The 23,539-nt window shown below is 37.5% G+C and overlaps 2 protein-coding genes and 1 pseudogene across 2 annotated transcripts; all 3 read left to right on the top strand.

Moving 5' to 3' along the window:
• Positions 1 to 1,259: 1,259 nt before the first annotated feature.
• LOC147280444 (disease resistance-like protein DSC1) lies at positions 1,260 to 23,345 on the top strand (annotated as a pseudogene).
• On the top strand, positions 4,007 to 7,403 carry LOC147280446 (uncharacterized). The gene is made up of 3 exons (XM_086252213.1): positions 4,007 to 6,468; positions 6,564 to 6,669; positions 6,753 to 7,403. The coding sequence occupies exons 1-3, from the start codon at positions 4,007 to 4,009 to the stop codon at positions 7,401 to 7,403; spliced, it is 3,219 nt and encodes a 1,072-aa protein (XP_086108339.1).
• Positions 7,810 to 12,824, top strand: LOC147280445 (uncharacterized). The gene is made up of 11 exons (XM_086252212.1): positions 7,810 to 8,157; positions 8,274 to 8,486; positions 9,010 to 9,102; positions 9,194 to 9,307; positions 9,437 to 9,997; positions 10,412 to 10,674; positions 10,775 to 10,948; positions 11,042 to 11,149; positions 11,241 to 11,310; positions 11,403 to 11,501; positions 12,461 to 12,824. Exons 1-11 carry the CDS (start codon positions 7,810 to 7,812, stop codon positions 12,548 to 12,550), a joined length of 2,133 nt encoding a protein of 710 aa, XP_086108338.1. The 3' UTR covers positions 12,551 to 12,824.
• Positions 23,346 to 23,539: the final 194 nt, after the last annotated feature.

Raw genomic sequence — 23,539 nt, 5'->3', positions numbered from 1 at the left:
TCATAAGCTAGGTAATATTCCCAATAGTAGATAATGTTCATACTCTCCATACAAATTACACAAAGAAAATAACCCTATTTTCAAAATCGTTAAAAATTAAAACTCCAAAAATGAACTCGAAAAAAGTTTGATTTGAACATTTCTTAGGGTTTCAGAGTACAAATACAAATTAAAAATAATCATCTCATCATTAGAAAATATAAAATATAAAATATCAAACAAAAAAGAGGGTTTCGAAAATCGGAGTACCTTTGAGGCTTTGAGGCTTTGAGTCGAGCTGAGGGTCGATGGAGGCTGAGGGTCGAGACTCGAGAGGGAGAGAGAGAGAGACTCTGTGTGAGATCGCAAAGACTAACTGACTAAGGTTTGATTGCAGACTTGCAGAGTGAGATCGCAAAGGGAGGGACAAGAGAAAGAGAGAGATGGCAGCGCCAGCTGGATCGATGTCGGTGGAGGCAGAGAGGTCGATTGCAGAAGCAGCAGAATGCAGAGTAAGATCGCAGTCTTCGCAGAGGGAGGGAGAAGAGAAAGAGAGAGAGATGTTGATTGTTGGCAGCTGGGTTGATGAGGCTAAGGCTGAGGGAGAGAATCTAAGAGGCAAAGAGGCTGATGGATGGAGGCTAAGGCTGAGGGAGAGATCGGTGATGGATGGAGGCTAAGGCTAAGGGAGAGATCGGTGATGGATGGAGGCTAAGGCTGATGTCGGTGGAGGCAGAGAGGTCGATTGCAGAAGCAGCAGAATGCAGAGTAAGATCGCAGTCTTCGCAGAGGGAGGGAGAAGAGAAAGAGAGAGAGATGTTGATTGTTGGCAGCTGGGTTGATGAGGCTAAGGCTGAGGGAGAGAATCTGAGAGGCAAAGAGGCTGATGGATGGAGGCTAAGGCTGAGGGAGAGATCGGTGATGGATGGAGGCTAACGCATTTCGCAGAGATAAGGTGAGGGACTGAGGGGTGAGGCGGCTGAGTGAAAAAGTGAAAGTGTGAAAGTGAATTAGATTAGGGTTAGCCATTTAGCCGGTTAGGAACTTCAACTTAGGATATTTTGACTTTTTGTTAAGTGTAGAAAATGACTTAAATGCCCTTATTCTTAACGGGTCTTAATGGGTTTCGCGGGTTGACACGAACACGACCCGTTATCTAAACGGGTTGTTATCGGGTCTACACGATTTGAACACGACCCAATTAGCTCAAACCCAAACGCGCAAATTTGCGGGTCGTTCCGGGTCGTGATAAATTTTGCCAGGTCTAATTCACGGAACATGAAGAAGTTTATTGGGAAAATAGGGACAAAGTCAACAAGTGGAAGACTGCTTTGATAGAGGTGGCCAATATTTCTGGGTGACATCTCAATCGCTTCGGGTAACTGTTCTTTCCTTATACACGTAGTAGTAGTACTGTTATGTTTTCTGATTCAAAATAAAAGTATATATATATATATAGTATCAAAAATTTTCTATATGACATTATGTAAATTTTTAGACCATTTTTTACAAGATTCAACATGTGAGGGTATAGAGTTCTATATTTTAGGGTATAAAATTATTGTTCGAAATTATATTTTAAATTTTAACTCTTGAGGAACGGAAACTCAAAATCATGAGAGTTAAAACCAAAGAATAAGTTTTAATTAATAATTTATACCTTAAATAATTAAATTATGTCAAATTTAAGATCAAATGGTAAAAAAAAAAAAAAAGCTATAAAACATATGCGTCCGACGTCCTCCAAAGAGAATTTCTGATATATATTTAGCAGTACTTCCTACGAATTAAGAAGTTGATTTATTGGGAGATAGAATAGGTCGGGACCAAGTAAAAAAGTTGAAGCCTGCTTTAAAAGAGGTGGCCAATCAGATTACAAATTTACAACATACAATATCTTATTTATCAGATAAAACAAAGTTGTTAGATATCAGAAAATGTTACAAATCAGATAAAGTTAAAAGCTGCAGTCTCCTACTTAATTATGAAAGTGGGATTAGCTTATCACATATAATGATATATCTGGATTCAATATATTAGCATTTTTCATATATTTAATATTTGGCTCGATTACAAAATGCACCTATCAACTATAAAGGGTATTTCAAATTGGTTTACGAATAAAAAAATGTTTCAAATTAATACACTAACTAATAGAAAGTTACAAATAGCACATCCGTTATGAATTCTGTTAAAAAAGACAATTAAATGCCACTTTGGACAACGATGACGTGGATTTTTTGAATGATGTTTACATCAAATTTGCTTTACATGAATTTATAATGTCATATTGATAAAAAAAACTACAAAAATTTTTAAACTCTTAAAAATAAAATAAAATATGACATCATTAATTCATGTAATGTAAATTTAGTGTCCACATTGTTCAAAAATCCATGTTAGCACTGTCTATACTAGCATTTAACGCCCTTATTGATAGAATTTGTAACTGATGTACTACTTTGTAACTTTCTATTAGTTAGTGTACTAATTTGAAACATTTTTTTGTTCATGGACTAATCTGAAATACTCCTCATATATAGTTGGTAGATGCATTTTGTATGGTGGGTGCATTTTGTAATTGAGCTTAGAGGGTGTATTCAATTCTGACTCACCACTACAATTATATAAATAGACAACAGTAAATAGACAACGGTTAGTATTTTATCCGTTATCTTAATTTAATACACAACGGGTATTAAGAAACCGTTATATAATGGTATCATATCCAATGCTATTTGGTTGGATAGATTTTTCTAAATTATTAAAAACAATAGTTTTAGGAAAATCCGTTGTGTAGGGCAAGTTACACAAAAATTAAAAATTTGCGGGTCTTTGTATTGTCAAAGCGCACGCCCGCTTTAATGAAACCCTTTTGGCGCCTTAAGTCTTTTTGGGTCAAACCCTCTTGACTTCAGACAGAACACTTAGCCCCCATTCGAGAAGCATGCACTGGGACTGAAGAAGCACTCAGCGCCATTGAACACTTCAACTGCATCCTCAATCTTCACTGCAGCCCAATTCGTACACTCATCGCTCAATCTTCACTCATCACTGGGACTGAAGAAGCACTCGTCGCTCAATCTTCACTCATCGCCCAAGTTTCACTCATCGCTCAATCTTCAATACTTCTGCCATCTTTCTCCTCCTAGCTCCTTCCTTGTCGCCCATTTGTGTGCCCTAATTTCAACACTAATCGACCAAAGAAGCACTCCCGTTCATCATCTTCGCCTATCACTCAGGTAAATTTGGGTTAGGGTATGAAATTTGTTAAATAAAAACAGATTTCAATATGGGTATGAAAAATCAGATTTCGAACGGGTCTTTTCCTCTCTAAATAAAAGCCCCAAATTTGGGTTAGGGTGTGCACTTCTGTTTTGTGGTTAGAAAAGCACCAAATATCGGGGTTTTTTTCCTGCTTGGTTTTGTGCTTTGTTTAGATCTTGATAACTTGTATAATTAATTTCCTATATATGACAGCATTAGTTGAAGAGGTGAATTGCTTAGTGAGCTTGGGGATTGTGAATATAGGCTGCGCACTGATTGGATTGGAAAGGTGAGTTCATCAGGCTGGTTTTCATTTTATTTTTCTTGTTTGGTTTTTTTTTGTTTTCCCTGTTTTGTTGGTTCTGGCATGTAGTTAGGTATAGTTTAGGATTACTCACTACTTTGTTTGAGCTTGGTACTTGCATGTTGAATAACTACTTTGTTTGGTACAGTTTTATTTTTAGACTATTGTAGGGATTGTGTTGATTTCTTGATGCTATTCACATTACTTTTGTTACACATTATAGAAAACATACTTGAATTTGATGGGAATAATAGTTAGGAGTTTGAAATTTTGTATTGAAGTGCATATATAGCTGCTGCCCCTCCAATACCCAAAAATATGTGTGTTAAAGGTACAAGGTTTATGGGTTCTGGTATAGTGGTTATGTTTAGTTTGTGTTAATTTCTTTTTGTTTTGTTTCAATAGAGTCAATATTTGGTATGATTTTATAAATGATATGTTTGTTTTTGGTGAAAGATGGATAAGTCATGGATGTATGCGGATAGGAGATCAAGGGCATATGAGTTAGGGATTCAAGAATTCTTCAATTTTGCATTACAGCATGCTAGAAACCCAAACCTCATTCATTGCCCTTGCCAAAAATGTGGAAATATGAGACAATTTGAGATTGGAGTTATAAGGGATCATCTCTATTTAAATGGGGTTGACCAAAGTTACCAAACTTGGATATGGCATGGAGAAGTTTCAAGTACATTTGCGAATGTAGGTAGATGTGTGGAGGAACAAGATACTAATTTTGTTTCCGAAACAGTGGATATGGTAGATAATGAAGAGGAAGAATGTTCAAATGATTGTAACGATTTCATTAATTCGGTTGGGGATGGCGATGAACCTTTATATCCTGGTTGTGATAAATTCACCAAGTTGGGAGCACTTGTAAGATTGTACAATTTGAAAGCAAAGCATGGATTGAGTGATGCGAGTTTCACTGACTACTTGATTGCCTTTGGGGATTTTCTTCCATCAGGTAATAAAATACCCATGTCTATGTATGAGGCTAAGAAGACTTTGTGTGCATTAGGTATGGACTATGAGAAAATACATGCATGCCCTAATGACTGCATTTTGTATAGGAATGAGTATGCTGATGAGGTTAATTGCCCCAATTGTACTGTGTCAAGGTGGAAGTTAAGTAAGGATTCAACTGTTAAGGAGGGAGTGCCCGCAAAGGTGTTGTGGTACTTTCCAATTATCCCAAGGTTTAAAAGGATGTTTCAGTCTAGTAAAACATCTGAGAGTTTGACTTGGCATGTTCATGGAAGAGTGAATGATGGTAAGATGCGGCATCCTGCAGATTCCCCGTCTTGGAAGTTAGTGGACTATAAGTGGCCTGAATTTGCTGAAGATCCTAGAAACCTAAGACTCGCACTTGCAGCTGATGGTTTCAATCCCCATAGCTCTTTAAGTAGTAGATACAGTTGCTGGCCTGTTCTACTTGTCACTTATAACCTTCCACCATGGTTGTGTATGAAAAGAAAGTTCATGATGATGAGTCTATTAATTTCTGGTCCTAAACAACCTGGAAATGATATAGACGTTTACCTAGCACCTTTGATTGATGATTTAAAAAGGCTATGGCAGGGAGTTGCAGAAGTGTATGATGCATACAAAGGAGAGTATTTCACTCTAAAAGCTGTACTTTTATGGACAATAAACGATTTTCCAGCCTATGGTAACTTATCTGGATGTGTGGTAAAAGGATATAATGCATGTCCAGTATGTGGAGAACACACAAAACCCCACAGGTTGGTTCATGGTAATAAATGCTCATACATAGGCCATCGAAGATTCTTAGCACGACATCATCCTTATCGAAAGCAAAAGGCTGCATTTAATAATTGTCAAGAATTTTCTCCACCTCCTGTGCCATTAAGTGGGGAAGAAGTATTGGCAAAGGTGGAAAGCCTTAATTTCTTACCTTTTGGGAAGAAAAAGTGGCCCCGTAACCGGGTGGAGGGTGATACAAGAGCGTGTTGGAAAAAGAAGTCAATCTTTTTCCAACTCGAATATTGGAAATCTCTTCATGTTCGGCATATTCTCGATGTTATGCACATTGAGAAAAATGTATGCGATAGTATTATCGGTACATTGTTGAACATTCCTACCAAAACAAAAGATGGGCTTGCAGCTCGTTTAGATCTCCTGGACATGGGGGTACGTACTGAATTAGCACCTATTGTTGGAGAAAAAAGAACTCATTTGCCTGCAGCTAGTTGGAATCTTTCGAGGGAAGAGAAGAGAACCGTATGCAATTCTTTTTTTGGTATGAAAGTCCCTGAGCAGTATTCTTCAAATGTTAGGAGTCTGGTATCAATGGAGGATTTAAGACTTGTTGGCCTTAAGTCACATGATTGTCATGCCTTCATGCAACAATTACTACCCGTGGCCATCCGTTCAGTTTTGGAGAAGCCTGTGAGATATGCTATAACCATATTTTGTTTCTTCTTCAATGCTATATGTAGTAAAGTGGTGGATACTTCTATACTAGATAAGACGCAGGAAGATCTAGTGGTTACACTTTGTTTGCTCGAGAAGTATTTTCCACCATCATTTTTTGATATTATGGTTCATTTAACGGTGCATCTTATTAGAGAAGTTCAGTTATGTGGACCAGTTTACTTTAGGTGGATGTATCCGTTTGAACGGTATATGAAAGTGCTAAAGGGGTATGTTCGGAATCGGTATCGACCCGAGGGTTGCATTGCCGAGTGTTATATTGCTGAAGAAGCTTTGGAATTTTGCTTTGAACATCTTTCTCGTGGCAGTACTGTTGGAATCCCATCAAGACACAATCAGGGATCTTCTAAGGAATGTAAGCCCTTATCCGGTGCTTCTATACATAGGGTTGATCGTGAGCTTTTGGACCAAGCCCATCTGTTTGTATTAGAGAATACAAAGGAAGTGACACCTTATATCGCGTAAGGGAAATCTGACTTCATTTTCATGTTCATTAATTAAGTCTTTGAGTAGCACAACTGTCAATATTAATTGAGGATTCTAACATTTTTTGTAGTGAGCATATGAGCTATTTGAAGGCTACACATCCTAGGTTCAAAAAAAATGAAAAGTGGCTGCAAGATAAGCACAATCGCACTTTCATTCTTTGGTTAAAGAATCGAGTAAGTGTTAGTTTCTTAAAAGGATGCACTAAGCTATATAAGTAATTCCTAGCTTGTATGTAAATGAGTGTTTATCCTTGCAGGTTAAATCTGACCTCAATTGTGAAACTAATGACATACCAGACACGCTGAGTTGGCTAGCTGATGGGCCATGCATGGAAGTCCCGAAATTTAATGCTTATTCCATTAATGGGGTTCATTTTAATACTAAGACTCGTGATGCAGTTCGGGCTGTTCAAAACAGTGGCGTGTGTTGGGTTGGTGATACAATGCAAATTTCTAGTGCGAAAGATAAAAACCCCATAATCACAGATATGTGTTTCTATGAGGTGATTCAAGAAATATGGGAACTTGACTACTTCAAGTTTAGAATTCCTATCTTTAAGTGCGATTGGGTTGAGAATACAAATGGAATTAAAATAGATGATCTAGGCTTTACTTTGGTCAATCTTAGTAGGATAGGTTTCAAGCATGATCAATTTGTTTTGGCTAGCCAAGTCAAACAAGTCTTTTACGTGGAAGACCCTGCAGATGCTGCATGGTCTGTTGTTCTATCAACCCAAGATAGAAATTACAATGATTGCGATTATGATGATGAGTTAGGGGATATTATAGTGGATCATGAACCTTTTACCAGAGATCTTCCATCCATTGAGACATTTGATGACATTGTTAGTGAAAATCCTACAAATTGCATTAGACCTGATGGTGAGGGTATATGGATTGATCAGTAGTATCAAAAGGGCATTTATCTAAGGTAACTGGTTTTTTTGTTTTGCTTGAGCCATGACTGTGTGTTTATTTTTAATGTGTGATTTTTGGTTAAGTGTTTTTCTGGTTATATAAAGCTTTTAATCCATGTATCTGATTATATAAAGCTTTTAATCCATGATTGGTATTGTTTTGCAGGTGCTTTACTGCATTCTTTGCATTCTTTGCAAAATTTAGCAGAAACTACAGATAAGTAAAGGTTAGTTCTATTAATCTAATTGGAAGGATATGTAGCATATCTCTATGACACTGCCATTCATGAGTTTTTACTTGGTACTGAAAATTAAATCTTTAGTAGTAAATTCTATAGGTTTCAATCATTTATTTATTTATTTTTTACAGTAATCAAAATCAGCTGAGCCCACTTCAATGGGTGCAAAGGCAGTGGCTTCCTCCAAGAAGAAGACCTCCAAATCAAAGGCAGCTGAGCCCACTTCATCTCAATCGAAGGTGACAAAGGACACTGCCACCACCGAGAGCTCAGTTAATGGAAAGAATAAGAGGGGGATGGTTACAATGCCTCGCATTGTAAAGCGAAAAATAATGAAAGTCAAAAAGGCGGTGGAGTTCAATGCAAAAGGGCAGCCACATGGGAAGGCAGCGACCGAGATGCAGTCTTACATTGGGACTTTAGCACGTACAAAGGTCCCAATTATCATAGACACTTGGAAGAAAGTGGATGATCATGTAAAGGCCAAAATTTGGGAAAATGTAGAGGTAAGCAACATTTGTCCCACATTTATATGACTAGTACATTATCATACTAAAACTTTATAAAATTACAGTTTTATTAAGATGTAAATTGTGTAACGTGTGTTTCTCTATGCAAGTAGATGGCTTTTGTGCTACCTGCTGAATGTAGGAAGATGGTGTTAGCATCTGCATCATCTAAGTGGAGGGAATTCAAGTCTAGACTGACTACTAAATATGTACTCCCTTACAAAGACCAACCTGATTTATTAATTGACCCTCCTAAAGAGTATGAATTTATTGAGAAGGCAGATTGGAAGGTCTTTGTGAACTCTAGGATTTCGGATCAGTGGGAGGTAAGATATTAATTATGCCTATTTTTTCTTGTTTGAAAATGCATGTAACTGAAGTAGGATAGGGTTACAGATTATATTTATAGCAGTTTTTGAAATACAATGTGTGGCTTCTAAAATGGTTTAAGAAATTGAAACCAAATTGTGCATCATAAAAACATGCATGCACCTGCAAGTACACAACATACAGCCACAACAACCACACAATTCAAGTCACAGGCTCACAGCTATTAGCTACATATGCATTAATGTGCAACTAATGCAGATAGCATATTACTGTACCAGTAATAAATCCTCCCTTTCTGTCCTGGCTCACAACTAATGCAGCTGTTTTTGTACATGTGTATTAAATCCTCCCTTTCTGTCCTGGCAAGTGAGCTGCCAGGACTTTGAATTGGGATGACCATGCAAGTGATCCTTGGCCTGGTCTGCATGTCAGCTTTTTCTTTTGTTTTATTTCTATAAAATTGTTGTTTTTAAACTTGTAAATAGAGTCCTCACTGTGTGGAAATATTCTATTTTGCAGCAACTTCACAACGAACAGGTGGATAGGATATCTAAGCATGAGTATCGTCATAGACTATCGCGTAAAGGGTATGCTGGTTTGGAGGATGAACTGGTTAGTGTGAATTTTAACTGCCTTGGTTGAATATATATATTAAGATGTTAATCAAGTTTATTAACATGTTAATCATTTGTTTGTTTTAAAGCTGAAAACAATGCCTGATGCGGAGTTTGATCGGGCATCCCTTTGGATTAAAGCACACGAAGATAAAAGTGGGAAGATCCCAAATGCAAAGGTAGCGGAGACTGCTGCCAGAATTGTAAGTAAGCTACTGATATTGTATTGATTATAATCCTACCAATGTTGGATCTGACAATGTTGACTTCTTTTTAAATTTGAAATCAACTTTATTTGTCCTTGTTTATTTATAAGACATATATTGTTTCAGGAGGATTTGAAGAAACAGGTAGCTGATGGCACAGTATCTATTTCTGGTACCACTGATGTGCTAACAATGGCATTAGGGACCCCTGAGCACTCGGGGCGAGTTAGAGGTGTGGGAGGTTATGTAAAGCCTAGTTCTTACTTTAGGCTCCCTCCAAGAAAGAGTATAAAAGACACAATCAGAGATAGTGTCAAACAGATCATGGAAGAGGAGCGGGAGAAGATAATAGCTGAGGAACGAAAATATTGGATGGAGAAAATTCATGAAATAGAGGAAGGGAAGAATTCCAAGGCTGAGGGACCAACCCCTGAGATGTTAGCCCCTAATCCCGGTACTCCATCAACTCCTCATACTGTTGGATATGGCTCTGATAAAGCAAGCACCAATGCAGTCAAGAAGACTCTTATTCTGAACAAAGTTGAGGACAATATTGAAGAAAATGTGGAGAAGGAAATGAAGAAGAATGCTGAACAGCAGGTGGACAAGAAAGACACGCAGAAGATCGATGTGGATGCTGATTGTGTCCACCTGGAATCTGGGCAGGACAAGAAAATTGTTTTGAAGGTATATATTTCATCCCAACTTATTTGAATTCACATACAATAATTTGACTATAAACCTTGTTTCAAAGTATTATTATAAATTTATAATAATACTTGGCCATTACCCCTCTCTGCAATATGCATTGTATTCATGAGATCAATTTCTCCCTTGCCTAACTACAAAGCTAGCTAGCACTTAATTTTTCTCATTAAGTAACCATGAATATGACTCATAGACACTCTTTTATAATTTGACTCATAGACGACACACCTTGGCAAGCTGGCAGCTGCTGCACGTACAAATTAAGTAGTCAACTAATACAACATATTGATTTTTGATGATTATAAGTACTCCATTGAGGTTTGAATGAATTGAAACCCAGCCCTACAATTAATTTTTATAATGTTATATGTGCTTTGGATGTGTGCTGGGCAGGACAAGATTGTGTTGAAGAAAGCAAAAGATGAGAAGCAAGATAGGATGAAGGGAATTGTGTTGAACCTGCAAGCAATGCCTACGCCACTGAAGTTGTTGTGCATGTATGCACAAAATGTAATGAATGAGGGATTAACAATCAACTTTGAAATAGAGGCGGACGTTTTTGGGGCAGCTCGTAGAACCTACATACTGTCCGAAGATATTACCCAATTTGGTGGCATGGTTGAAATATCAGCCAACTGTATTGTGGTTTACATGAGGTAAAAAAAATGAATAGGGGATTTTTACATATTAATATCCAGCAAAAAAGATGAGATTATTCAATCATGCTAGCTATTTGACTTGCTAAATATTTTTTAGGTACTTGTACAATGTGGTGAAGAGATCAAAGATGGTAAACATGGTTGGTTTCGTAGACCCTGCTCGAACTGGTGCAATAGGGTGTGGAACTGTAACGGAAAGAACACGGCACTTGGCAGATAGGTTCGCCACGTCTTCTAACGATAAGATTTTTTTAGTCCCTTACAATTCCGGGTAAGTTATTCAATGTTAAAATATCTTTGATTGTCAATGTAAATACACATTTCCAGCCATGTAATGTATTTAAAGAGAATTTTAAATGCGTAGAAATCATTGGATGTTGACGGTTATCAATCCGGAGAAGGAGATTGTCTATTTTATGGACCCAATGAGAAGGCGTCTGATCGGTGATGAATGGAGAACTGTTGTGGACAAGTAAGGCTGTAATTTTTTTGTCATCAGTTTATAATTTCACTCCATATCTCATAAAGTGTTGAAATCATTTGGTTTTTCGATCATGCCACAGCGGGATTAAAATATTCAATGCTCAAGTGAATAGGCAAGGGCGTAAAACAATAATTTGGAAAAATATGGCGGTAGGTTGGCTTGTTTGCTTTAAACATCAAATAACAAATTGCTAAATGAACTATATATGTGCTCATTCTAATTAATGTTTATTTGTATTTAGGGCATTCCTCAACAACCAAGTGACAAGGAGTGTGGTTATTTTGTTATGCGCTTTATGAAGGAAATAATTGAAGATGAGGGCTTAGCTTTTGTGAATAAGGTATGAATTAGTCAGCCAACCTGACATTATGTTGGTCATGTTTTTGGTATGAGCAGTGATATGATAATTGTCTTTTACTTCGACATTTTGAACCCTTGCTACTCTTAGGAGCTATATAATATCATGTCAAAATGACTTATAAATTGTTTAGACGTTGCTGGGCATTTATAAGCACGTATTCGAATCTTGAGAAAGAAGTTAATGTATTGTTGCAATTTATAATGCTTTAATTTGTTTTGTGGCTGAAAGCTTGGAAATGTAGTTGAAAGCTTGGAATAAAAGGAAAACAAATTGTGGCTGAAAGCTTGGAATAAAAGGAAAACAATTTTGATGATCACTTGTGTTAATATATTGGAGCTTGATTCTGGATATAGGCCCCTATTTTATCTTGTGGATGCTAACTATATATATAGTTACTTTTAAATTTTAATCATGGTGTTGTTTCTACTGTTTGTTGCAGTCTCTGTCTCAAATTATATTTCACTTTTCATGATTACTGTTTCTACACAGTGGCCCTTCTGGGTAATTTCAAATCTCTGCTATGTGATGCTGTGTGGAGCTTTGAGCTTCACAATGTAATAATAGAATATGCTTGCTCAAGTTTTGGAAGTGTTTGTTGGCGCCACCTTGATAGTCCCAGGAACCTCAACTGCTTTCAATTAACCGAACAAAGATGGGAAATGGGTCTTAGAAATAGATGAATTTTAAATTGAGACCATAGATTAACAAATGCCTCTTACCCCCCCCCCCAAAAAAAAAACAATATGAACATGCAAATGAAATGCAAGCAGGGATAGTGACATGCCATCACAAATATAGAGGGCCAGGGAGGTTGGGACATTGAGATTTAGAACTAATCCTCTTCTTTCTATTTGTGGTGTTACATCATTATCTTTGTTACATAAAATTTTTGGTTGAATTTTATTTTTAATTAGTACTCCATGTTTGCCTTGTTTCAGTGGGAACGAAGGCAGGACAACACTTATACCCAAGAAGATATCGATGAAGTCCGGGCTGAATGGGCAAACTTCGTGGGCCAGTTTATGTAGACATTTCTGGTTGGATTTTTGCATGACACCTTTTTTACGTAGGCCATATGTTTAGCTAGACTAGCTTTGGGTATATATGATATATTGATTACTTTGCTAGATTAGCTTGGGATGATTGATAGGCTAGCTGCTGGATAATATTTTGATATATATATGGCAGCAATTAGGTTGATTCATTAGATTGATGCCTAGTTTTTTGGAAAGGTATATATGGAGGGTTTTTGTTTATGGCATATATGGCTGGTTTTGTGAATGAAATTGGGTTAAGGGAGCAAGGTACATATATATATACAATTACTACCTTTAAATATCTTATATTATTTGGTTATATTAGAAATTCCAATCCTTTATTATTGTGAATTGGTATTTTGTAAATGTATAATTTATTAGGAATGTTAATTATGAAGGGAATCAATTAATGGTTGTACCAAAACAACCTATCTCATCAATCAGATTCTGCATTGTTTGTTCATAATTGCATTGTGGTCAAAGACAATTGGGAGTTTCTAAAAACAGATGTAAACAGGCACATTATACAACAGTTTTTCGATCAAAAGCGTGGTCTGTGCCCTTGACTTACAATGGTTCAATATAATAAACCATTGTCTAATTCTTAAGCATACCACACAAATCTTAAGAAGCCATTGTGCTAAGTACCTTCATACAACAGTTTCTAATCCAAAAATCGATGTACCAAATAAGTATATACAACGGTTATATGGTTAATATTTAATTTTCTTAATGCATGAATACAACGGTTTCATATAAAACACCGTAGTTTGAAACACCTATAGACATGGCAATACACATATTATTCAATAGATTAGACAACGGTTTTGAACAAAAACCCGTTGTTTTAAGGGCTATTACACCTCGTGTTTCTACCTAAAATAGTTGTAAAACCAATTCTTTACTTAACATAACCGTTGTTTAACATATATATACACATCGGTTTTTAAACATAAACGGATGTTTAAATTGGCACTCAACAACGGTATCTTCCTAATCATTGATTTTAAAGGTTGTATATACAACGGTGGTACATCTATAACCGTTGTGTAGGTGCACCAGGACAACGGATTTTATCCGTTGTCTATTGGGGGTATGAATAGACAACACTCGATTAGACGACGGTAAATTATAAACTCAGACAACGGTGAATACCCGGTAAATCATTGATTGCTATTTTGTAGTAGTGACTTTTAAAGACTTTTGTTGAATACAAAAGTCTGAGTGTATTTAATCATGACTTTCATAGACTTTAGGGTATTCAAAATATCAATGACTTTTAAAGATTTATCTAGACTATAGACTTTTGTGGGCTTTTAGGTGTGAAGTATAAGAGAAAAAAGTCATTATTTCTCTCTCATTACCTCCAAAGACTTTTGTAGACTTTCATAAGAGAAAAAAATGAGCAGACTTTTTGTATATCCTTCTCTATTACTCTTCTCTCTTTCTCTCTTTCTCTCTCCTTCTCTTTCTCTCTTTCTTTCTTTTTCTCCTTTTCTTTTCTCTTCTCGTGAGCTCTCTGGGTTTTGCTGGGTTTGCTAGCCAAATCCAGCCCTTAACACAACACACACACTACACCCACCGAACACACACACACTGCATCCACAGAATATTATTATTTATTTTTTTAAAATGTAACCTTGCATTATGTTAGATAGGAAGCACTCATGAATGTAATTTACCACTAATAGTTCAGAGTCCAATTCTCTCTTCTTCTTGTAAGTATTTTGTCTCAATTTCAGTGACTACACCCATGCTATGCTATTTGCAAACTCCGAATACTCCCAGAGCTATTAATTATTTAAAACCAACAACATAAACATAAACATAAAAGTAACATAAATTTGTAACCTTCAGAACAACCCCAAAAAACAATGTGCGTACCCTTCCCTGTGGAAAGTCAACACTGAACAATGAGTTATACAAAATACCACTTCTCATTATAATTAATATAATTTTATCTTACAAAATCTAGGTTATTGGCAGATGGAAAATAGAGAAATTAAGTGGTCTTTACGGTGAGGGGCGTAGAGGACAAGATTTGAATCAACATGCTCCATTAAACCAACCCATTGGGCACTCTTGAAAATTTGAAAAAAAAATTTCAAACTGGTAGAATACAAAGATGAGATCTAAGAAAATAAAAAAAATTGTAGCGCAAATGAGTGTATGTGATATATAGAAAAAGGAGAGATTATAAGAAAAAAATTTGTTGTTAACACCTTTCTTGTACTCCATGACAACCATATAATTTATTAGAAGTCATTGAAAGTCTATTAATCTCTATAAAAGTCTTTTATATAAAACTCTATGCAAGTCTATAAAATCATAATTCTGTAAAGTCTATAAAAGTCTATGTAGTCCATAAAAGTCTGTCACTTAAAAACAGTCTTTAAAAGTCATGATTGAATACACCCTTCTTAATGTTTCTTTGCCCAACATGGTACATGCTAATGGGCATTTTATTTTTTCTTCTTTTCAGGGACGAGGCAGGTTTCATCAGAAAGGTTGTTAAAGAATTATCAACACATTTATTGTATAAATTGCCAAATGTTGACAAGAGCTTGGTAGGAATAGATTCCCGCATTGATGATTTATTAGGTAATTACTTATGCCCATCCTTTGGTGGCGTACCCTTCATAGGGATTCATGCGATGCGGGGAATAGGTAAGACAACGGTTGCTCGAGCTGTTTATGATAAAATTCGTGAACATTTTGACCGTAGCTGCTTTCTTTCCAATGTTAGAGAGATGTCTAAAAAGGATGATCTAGTTTCTTTACAAGAAAAGCTTCTTTCTAGAATTCTGATGGAAAATATTAGAAACATAGAGGATGAATATACAGGAACTGCTATAATAAAAAGACGGTTATGTAGTCTCAAAGTTCTTGTTGTTATTGATGATGTGGACCACCTAACACAATTACAAAAATTGGCTGGAGGTCATGACTGGTTCGGTGAGGGGAGTAGAGTTATCATAACCAGTACCGATAAGCATTTGTTGATGGCACATGGTGTTGATGGAATATACAAAGCTACTGGGTTAAATTATCAAGAAGCTCTTCAACTTTTAAGTTTGAAAGCTTTCAAGGAAAGCCACCTTCCTGAAGAATATTTGGAGCTATGCAACCATATCATAGGATATGCACAAAAGCTTCCATTAGCCCTTGAGGTTCTTTTCTATGTAATAGATCCATCAACGAATGGGAAAATGCAATAGAGAGACTAAAGAATATACCAGAAAGAGACATCACTGTTGTGCTTCAGATAAGTTTTGATGAACTGAGTGAAGAAGAACAAGAAATCTTCCTACATATCGCATGTTTTTATAAGGGAAAGGATAGAGATTGCGTAACAAAAATACTAGAATATTGTAAGCTTTACCCTGTTATCGGTTTATGTTTTCTTGTCGATAAATCTCTCATTACTATTTCCAACAACCAATTATGGATGCATGATTTGCTACAACAAATGGGCTGGGAAATAGTTCGCCAAAAATCCCCTAATGATCCAGGAAAACGTAATAGACTATGGTGTCATGAAGACATCCACAATGTGTTGATGAAAAATAAGGTAAGAGTCTAATTATGTAGAGAAATATAAGCATAGGCAGTATCATTTCATTTCAGTAATCTGTTTAGATCCAGTGGTATTTTCCTTGTATTGTGAAATACTTATTCTTTTTCCTTCATAATTAGGGAACAGAAGTGGTTCAAGGCATGGTTATGGACACTCCTAAATTAGAAGTGGCTCATTGGAACCCAGCAGCCTTCTCAAATTTGTCTCAACTTGGTTTCCTCCAACTTCATAATGTGCAACTTCCCAAAGGCCTCACATGTCTTTCTAATTCTTTAAGGCTCCTCGAATGGAGTGGGTATCCCTTAACATCTCTCCCACAAAATTTTGAACCAGATGAACTTATTGAACTTAACTTGTGCCACAGCAAAATTGAACAGCTGTGGGAGGGAATAAAGGTATGACTGTTAACAGCCTACCGATTTTTATTTTTTAAAGCATAGTGTCTGTTTTTGTGGTGGCTGACTGTTTTGGTTTTATGTATGTATTGAGCAGTATCTTGACAAATTGAAGGTCATTAAACTATGCTATTCTCAAAACCTTGTTAAGACCCCCAGACTTCTCAGGCGTTGAAAATCTTGAGAGTTTAGATCTTGAAGGATGTAAGAATTTAGTTGGAGTTCATTCATCCTTGGGAGTTCTCAAAAGGCTTAAAGTCCTGAATCTTAAAGATTGCGAAAGCCTTGAGAGTCTTCCAGGTAAAATTGAAATGGAAGCTCTTGAAACTTTTATTCTTTCTAACTGCTCAAAAATCAAGAAGATTCCTGAGTTTGATGGAAATATGCAACATTTGTCGGAACTTCACCTCAATGAGACTGCCATTGAGAATCTACCTTTGTCAATTGAACGCCTAAGTGGCCTTGCTTCTTTGGATCTAAGTAACTGCATAAACCTTGTTTGTCTTCCAAGCACCATTCGTAGATTGAAGTCTCTTAAAAGTCTTAATCTTTCTGGATGCTTGAAACTTGGCGAACATAAAAAAAGTGTGGGTGAGATGGAGTGTTTGGAGGAGAATGATGTGAGTAGAACTGCTGTAACAGAACTGCCATTCCTTCGATGTGAAGTGGTTCCGGGATCTATGCAAAGAGTGAATACAGAGCCAATGAGTTTCCAGTTGCCTTTATCTGGTCTGTGTAGTTTAACAAATCTAAACCTAACTGATATTAGTTGCTTACCCCCTTTAGTGGCACTAAATCTGAGCGGAAATAATTTTGTTAGTCTTCCTTCAAGCATGCGATGGCTTTTTAAGCTTGAGAACATTAACTTGGAGAATTGCAAGAGACTTCAATCATTGTCAAGCCTTCCATCAAATAGTCAATTGGATGTAAGGGCAGATGGTTGTTCTTCACTGGAAATGTTGTTGGATGCATCCACTTTCAATAAATTGGAGAAGTCGTATTTCGATTTCATCAATTGCTTCAAACTAAATGATAATTGTTGACTGTGCTTAAGCATTTGACAGACTAAGTTAGCTAATTAATATTGCAGTTATGTTAGTTAATTAGCAAGTTACTTTGTTTATGCAATTGAACACGTGTAAGTGTCTCATAGGACACCAAATGAATGGTAGTGCTGAGCTCATAGGCTCACGCATTTGGCATGTCTCAGCAATATGGTTGCTGTCCTTTTATGTAACAGATTTTGCAAAAATGAATGCAACAGTGGCGTGAGCACTGAGTTATACTAAGAGAGATTGAATACATTTTCTTCCTCTTTAATCTTCAATGCAGCTTCCTTTTCTTGCCTCAAATTAATTAATGAACAAACTCTCCTTAATTCTACATGGTATCAGAGCGTAGGATAGGATCAAGGGGTACTGGGGCGTGATTTCTGTGAAGAAAAACAGAGTGAAACGAGCAAGGATTCGTGTTTGCAATGGCAAGCTCTGGAGGTGGTGAGCTACGAGCTCCTATCTTTGATGGTAATGAATTCGATTATTGGAAGGTCAGAATGATTACTATCTTCAAGTCACAAGGATTGTGGAAGCTAGTAGAAAAAGGGATTACAGTCCCTGAATCAAAGAAAAGGAAAAGTTCAAAGAAAGAAGAACATGCTGAAGGTGTAGATGTTGATGAAGAGATGGAAGCATATCTTGAAGAACAGCACATGAAAGATGCAAAGGCATTAGGCATCATTCAAGGAGCAGTCTCCAAAGAGATCTTTCCTCGAATTGTAAACCAAGAAACTGCAAAGGGAGCTTGGAACTTATTGCAGGAGGAGTACCATGGTGATGAACAAGCTAGATCTGTGAAATTGCAAGGTCTACGCAGAGAGTTTGAGTATATGAGAATGAGAGATAATGAATGTCTTGCTGATTATTTTTCCAGGTTCTTTGATTTAACAAACCAGATGGAGAAATATGGTGAGATCCTCTCTCATCAGAGAATGGTCCAAAAGGTACTTATCAGCTTATGCAAGATTTATGATCCAATGTGTGTAGTGTTAGAGAGAACTTGTGATCTGAATTCAGTTTCAGTACATGAAGTTGTTGGATCCTTGAAGAGCTATGAGCTTCGATTGAATAGACATGAAGAAGATGATGGACATACTGAGAAGGCTTTCTCTAGCATGAGCATCACTCCAAAAGGCCAAAACACACAGAATAGGCCATATGCTCATGATGGAGGAAGGAAGGGACAAAAGCAATGGAAAGGAAAACCAAGGAAATGGGATGCCAAGTTTCAAGTTGCTGGAAAACAGGAAAGAGGTGCTGACTCTGGGAAGCAGAAATGCAAGATTTGTGACAAGCTTCACTATGGTGACTGTTGGTTCAAAGGAAAGGTCAAGTGTCACAAATGTGACAAATTTGGTCACATGATGAAGGATTGCCATCAACCTAACAGGAGGGGTGAAGTGGTGAATTATGCCAATCAAGTCCAGGACACTGCCACAATGTTCTATGCATGTCATATGGCATCTGTGCAAAAGGAACATGGGGTCTGGTATCTTGATAGTGGCTGCAGCAACCATATGACAAGCTGTGAGTCACTCCTTATCAACATAGATCGAAGTGTGAGGTGCAAGGTCAAAATGGGGACTGGTGACTTAGTGGAGTCTACTGGCAAAGGCACACTGGTGGTTGAAACAAAGAGAGGAGTCAGACACATACCTGAAGTGATGATTGTTCCTGGTCTGGATGAGAATCTGCTCAGTGTTGGACAGATGATTGAGCATGGATATTGGCTTGTTTTTGGTGATTTCATGGTTTCCATTTTTGGAGACAAGAACTTGCAGGAACCTATCACTACTGTCAAAATGAAAGGAAACAGATGCTTCCCTCTTTCATTTGACAGTGTTACTCCTTTTATGGCAAACTCAGTGACCACTATTGGGTCAACTTGGAAGTGGCACAGAAGGTTTGGACATTTGAACTTTGGAAGTCTGAAAAAGCTACAAGAAAACGAGATGGTATATGGTCTACCAAACTTGACTGACAGTGATCACATGTGTGAAAACTGTGCAATGGGAAAAGCTCATAGGCAACCCTTTGACAAAGGCAAAGTCAGAAAAGCCTCTGATCTTTTGGAGTTAGTACACACAGATGTGTGTGGTCCCATGACAGAAACTATTGGAGGTAACAAGTACTTTCTCACCTTTATTGATGACAAGTCAAGAATGTGTTGGGTTTATTTTTTGAAGTTCAAGTCTGATGCATTCAATGTGTTTAAGAAATTTAAAGCAATGGTTGAATTGCAATGTGGATTTAAACTCAAGAAATTGAGAAGTGATAGAGGGGGGGGAGTATACCTCTCATGACTTTGAGAAATTCTGTGAGGAGGTGGGAATTGAGAAGCAATTAACTGTTGCTTACTCACCTCAGCAAAATGGTATTGCTGAAAGGAAGAACAGGACCATAATGGAAATGGCCAGGACTATGCTCCATGAAAAGAAGCTGCCACAGAGTTTTTGGGGAGAAGCAGTCAATACTGCTGTCTACCTATTGAACAGGTGTCCTACAAATGCCTTAGACAACAAAACTCCATTTGAGGAGTACAGTGGGAGGAAGCCAGGTGTTAAACATCTAAGAGTCTTTGGTTCAGTATGCTTTACTCATGTTCCTGCACAAAATAGGCAGAAACTTGATGAAACTGGTCAGAGAGGCATTTTTGTGGGGTATGGAACTCGAGAGAAGGGTTATAGAGTTTTTGATCTAAAAAGTAACAAGGTTGTTGTCTCTAGAAGTGTGATTTTTGATGAAAACTCACTGTGGGATTGGAACTCTAAGGAAACTGTTTATATAACAGTACCTTTGGAAAGAGAGCAGACAAGCAATGCTGCAGAAGGTGAGTTTGAACCTGCAACACCTGTGCAGTCTCCAAGAGTGTCTAATGAGGCTGCAAGTGCTGAAAACTCATGCCCAAGTCCACTCACAGAAGGCTCAAATGGTGAAATGAATATGACAAGGTCTGATGCTGCAACTGCTACAACTGAAAATGAATTGTTGATGTCTGATACCTATGACTATACTCCAAAGAAGTGGAAGAATCTCAATGAGGTGTTTGCTCAATGCAAGTTCAGTATAATAGAGCCTGAGAATTTCACTGAAGCTGTCAAAGACCAAGCATGGCAGAAAGCAATGTCAGAAGAGATTGCTATGATTGAGAAAAACCAAACTTGGAAGCTTGTAGATAGACCAAGTGACAAGCCTATTGTGGGAGTAAAGTGGATTTACAAGATCAAACTTAATCTGGATGGCACAATTCAGAAACACAAGGCAAGATTAGTTGCTAAAGGCTATACACAGAAGCCAGGAATTGATTTTAATGAAACCTTTGCCCCTGTGGCAAGGTTAGACACCATTAGAACACTGATTGCTCTAGCAGCTAAGAATGGCTGGAAACTTTTCCAACTTGATGTCAAATCAGCCTTTCTCAATGGAATTCTAGAGGAGGAAGTGTATGTAGATCAGCCAGATGGCTATGTTGTCAAGAATCAGGAGCACAAAGTGTATAAACTGCATAAAGCCCTCTATGGCCTGAAGCAGGCTCCACGAGCTTGGTATGGAAATATTGACAGTTCCTTGTTGGAATGTGGTTTTGAGAAAAGTCCTAGTGAGGCAACTTTGTATGTTAAAAGCAAGGAAGGCCAGGGCACACTTATTGTATCAATCTATGTAGATGACATTGTCTACACAGGGAGCAGTGACAGTATGCTAGTGGAATTCAAAAGGGATATGATGAACAGATATGAAATGTCTGATCTTGGTCTGCTACATCACTTTCTTGGAATGGGAGTGATCCAGCTAGAAGGGAGTATTTTTATCCACCAAAGAAAGTATGCTCACAATTTGCTAGAGAAATTTGGCCTAAAAGATTGCAAACCTGTGTCCATCCCATTGTCAACAACTGAAAAGTTAAGGAAAGAAGATGGAAGTGTGCCTGCAGATGAAGGTTTATACAGAAAACTGGTTGGTAGCTTGTTATATCTAACTGCCACAAGGCCTGACATTATGTTTGCAACAAGCTTGCTAGCTAGGTTCATGCATTGTCCCTCTGCTAAGCACTTAGGAACAGCTAAAAGGGTGTTAAGATATGTGCAAGGAACCATTGACTATGGCATACAGTATAGGAAAGGAGATTCTGTCATTCTCATAGGCTATTGTGACAGTGATTGGAGTGGAGATGAGGATGATATGAGATCTACATCAGGATATGCATTCTCTTTTGGAAGTGGTGCATTTTCATGGGCATCAGTCAAACAACATAGTGTTGCACTCTCTACTGCAGAGGCAGAGTATATGAGTGCTTCAGAGGCCACATCTCAAGCTATTTGGCTCAGGTTTGTTTTACAAGATTTTGGAGAAGAGCAAGTTGAACCAACTACCCTACTGTGTGATAACACATCTGCAATAGCAATGTCCAAGAACCCTGTCTTTCACCAGAGGTCAAAGCACATAAAAAGAAAATTTCATTTCATAAGAGATGCTATTCATGATGGAGTGGTTGATTTGGTGTACTGCAAAGGAGAAGACCAACTCGCAGACATTTTCACGAAGGCATTAGCCAAAGACAGGTTCTGTTGGTTAAGGAGCAAGCTTGGTGTCAAGTCTGCCAAATCCTTAGAAGGGAGTGTTGACTGTGCTTAAGCATTTGACAGACTAAGTTAGCTAATTAATATTGCAGTTATGTTAGTTAATTAGCAAGTTACTTTGTTTATGCAATTGAACACGTGTAAGTGTCTCATAGGACACCAAATGAATGGTAGTGCTGAGCTCATAGGCTCACGCATTTGGCATGTCTCAGCAATATGGTTGCTGTCCTTTTATGTAACAGATTTTGCAAAAATGAATGCAACAGTGGCGTGAGCACTGAGTTATACTAAGAGAGATTGAATACATTTTCTTCCTCTTTAATCTTCAATGCAGCTTCCTTTTCTTGCCTCAAATTAATTAATGAACAAACTCTCCTTAATTCTACAATAATATGGCATTTGAAATGCTGAAGATGTTCCTTCATCAGGTACGTACTCTCTAAGATTTCCTCATAATTATGTAAACACAGACATTAATCAGTTAGCATACTAATTTTTACGGTACAAGGAATCTCTAATGCAAGGGAGACTTTTCAAATTGTAATTCCTGTGTGGTTTAGCCATCAAACTGTTGGGGTTTCATTAACTGTAGAGCTACCTCCACGTTGGAACAAGAGTAAGTTTATGGGATACGCTTTGTGTGCTGTTTTTGTACTCCATGAGCATCGTTTGGTTGATGAACTTGATACACATCAATTCAAGCACTTTAACGCCACACATCATCTTGTATGTTGCCTGAAACTCAATGGAATAGAATTGGAAATATGTGGTAGACAGCCTGCATTTCGCTTTAGCGAAGAATTTTGCCAGGTTGAGTCAGATCACCTTTGGCTATTCTTTGTATCCCGTGATAAATATTTTGGTACAGAGTGGCATAACAGTTGTAGTCGGATTGAGTTCTTATTTGAAACCAGAGGGCCAGGCCTGAAGATAAAGAAGTGCGGGCTCCATTTGATATATGAGCAAGATGTACAAAAGTTAAACCAAAAAAGGACTCGACCCAGCAGTAGCATTTCAGAGGAGGTTGAGCAAACATTGAGGCAGAGGCAGAGGCAGAGCAACGTTAGCATTTCAGAGGAGGTTGTGGAAATACTTCCTGATTACACTGATCTTGACCTTGACAACACATCAGCTGCAGCTGCATCAGTATCAGCAGCGGGTAGCATTACTGCCTCAACATGAGGCCTTGAATGATGTTGTTGATGATGGATGTTGCTTGCCGGCACAACATTTAGGCCTATACTTGTTTGCGAGAATAAGTCATGCATTTTGATTTAAAAATCCACCAGTTGTATGTATTAATGTATATATGCTATGTATTAATGTCATTGTCATTAGTCATTACCCCATATAGAGTTGAAAGTTTGAACTTGCAT

The sequence above is a fragment of the Dryas octopetala genome, chromosome 7 (assembly GCF_963921425.1).
Source record: "Dryas octopetala chromosome 7, drDryOcto1.1, whole genome shotgun sequence".
Taxonomy (NCBI): Eukaryota; Viridiplantae; Streptophyta; class Magnoliopsida; order Rosales; family Rosaceae; genus Dryas; species Dryas octopetala.
Note: the sequence above shows the minus strand (reverse complement) of the source record. Positions and strands in the feature narration are given on the sequence as shown.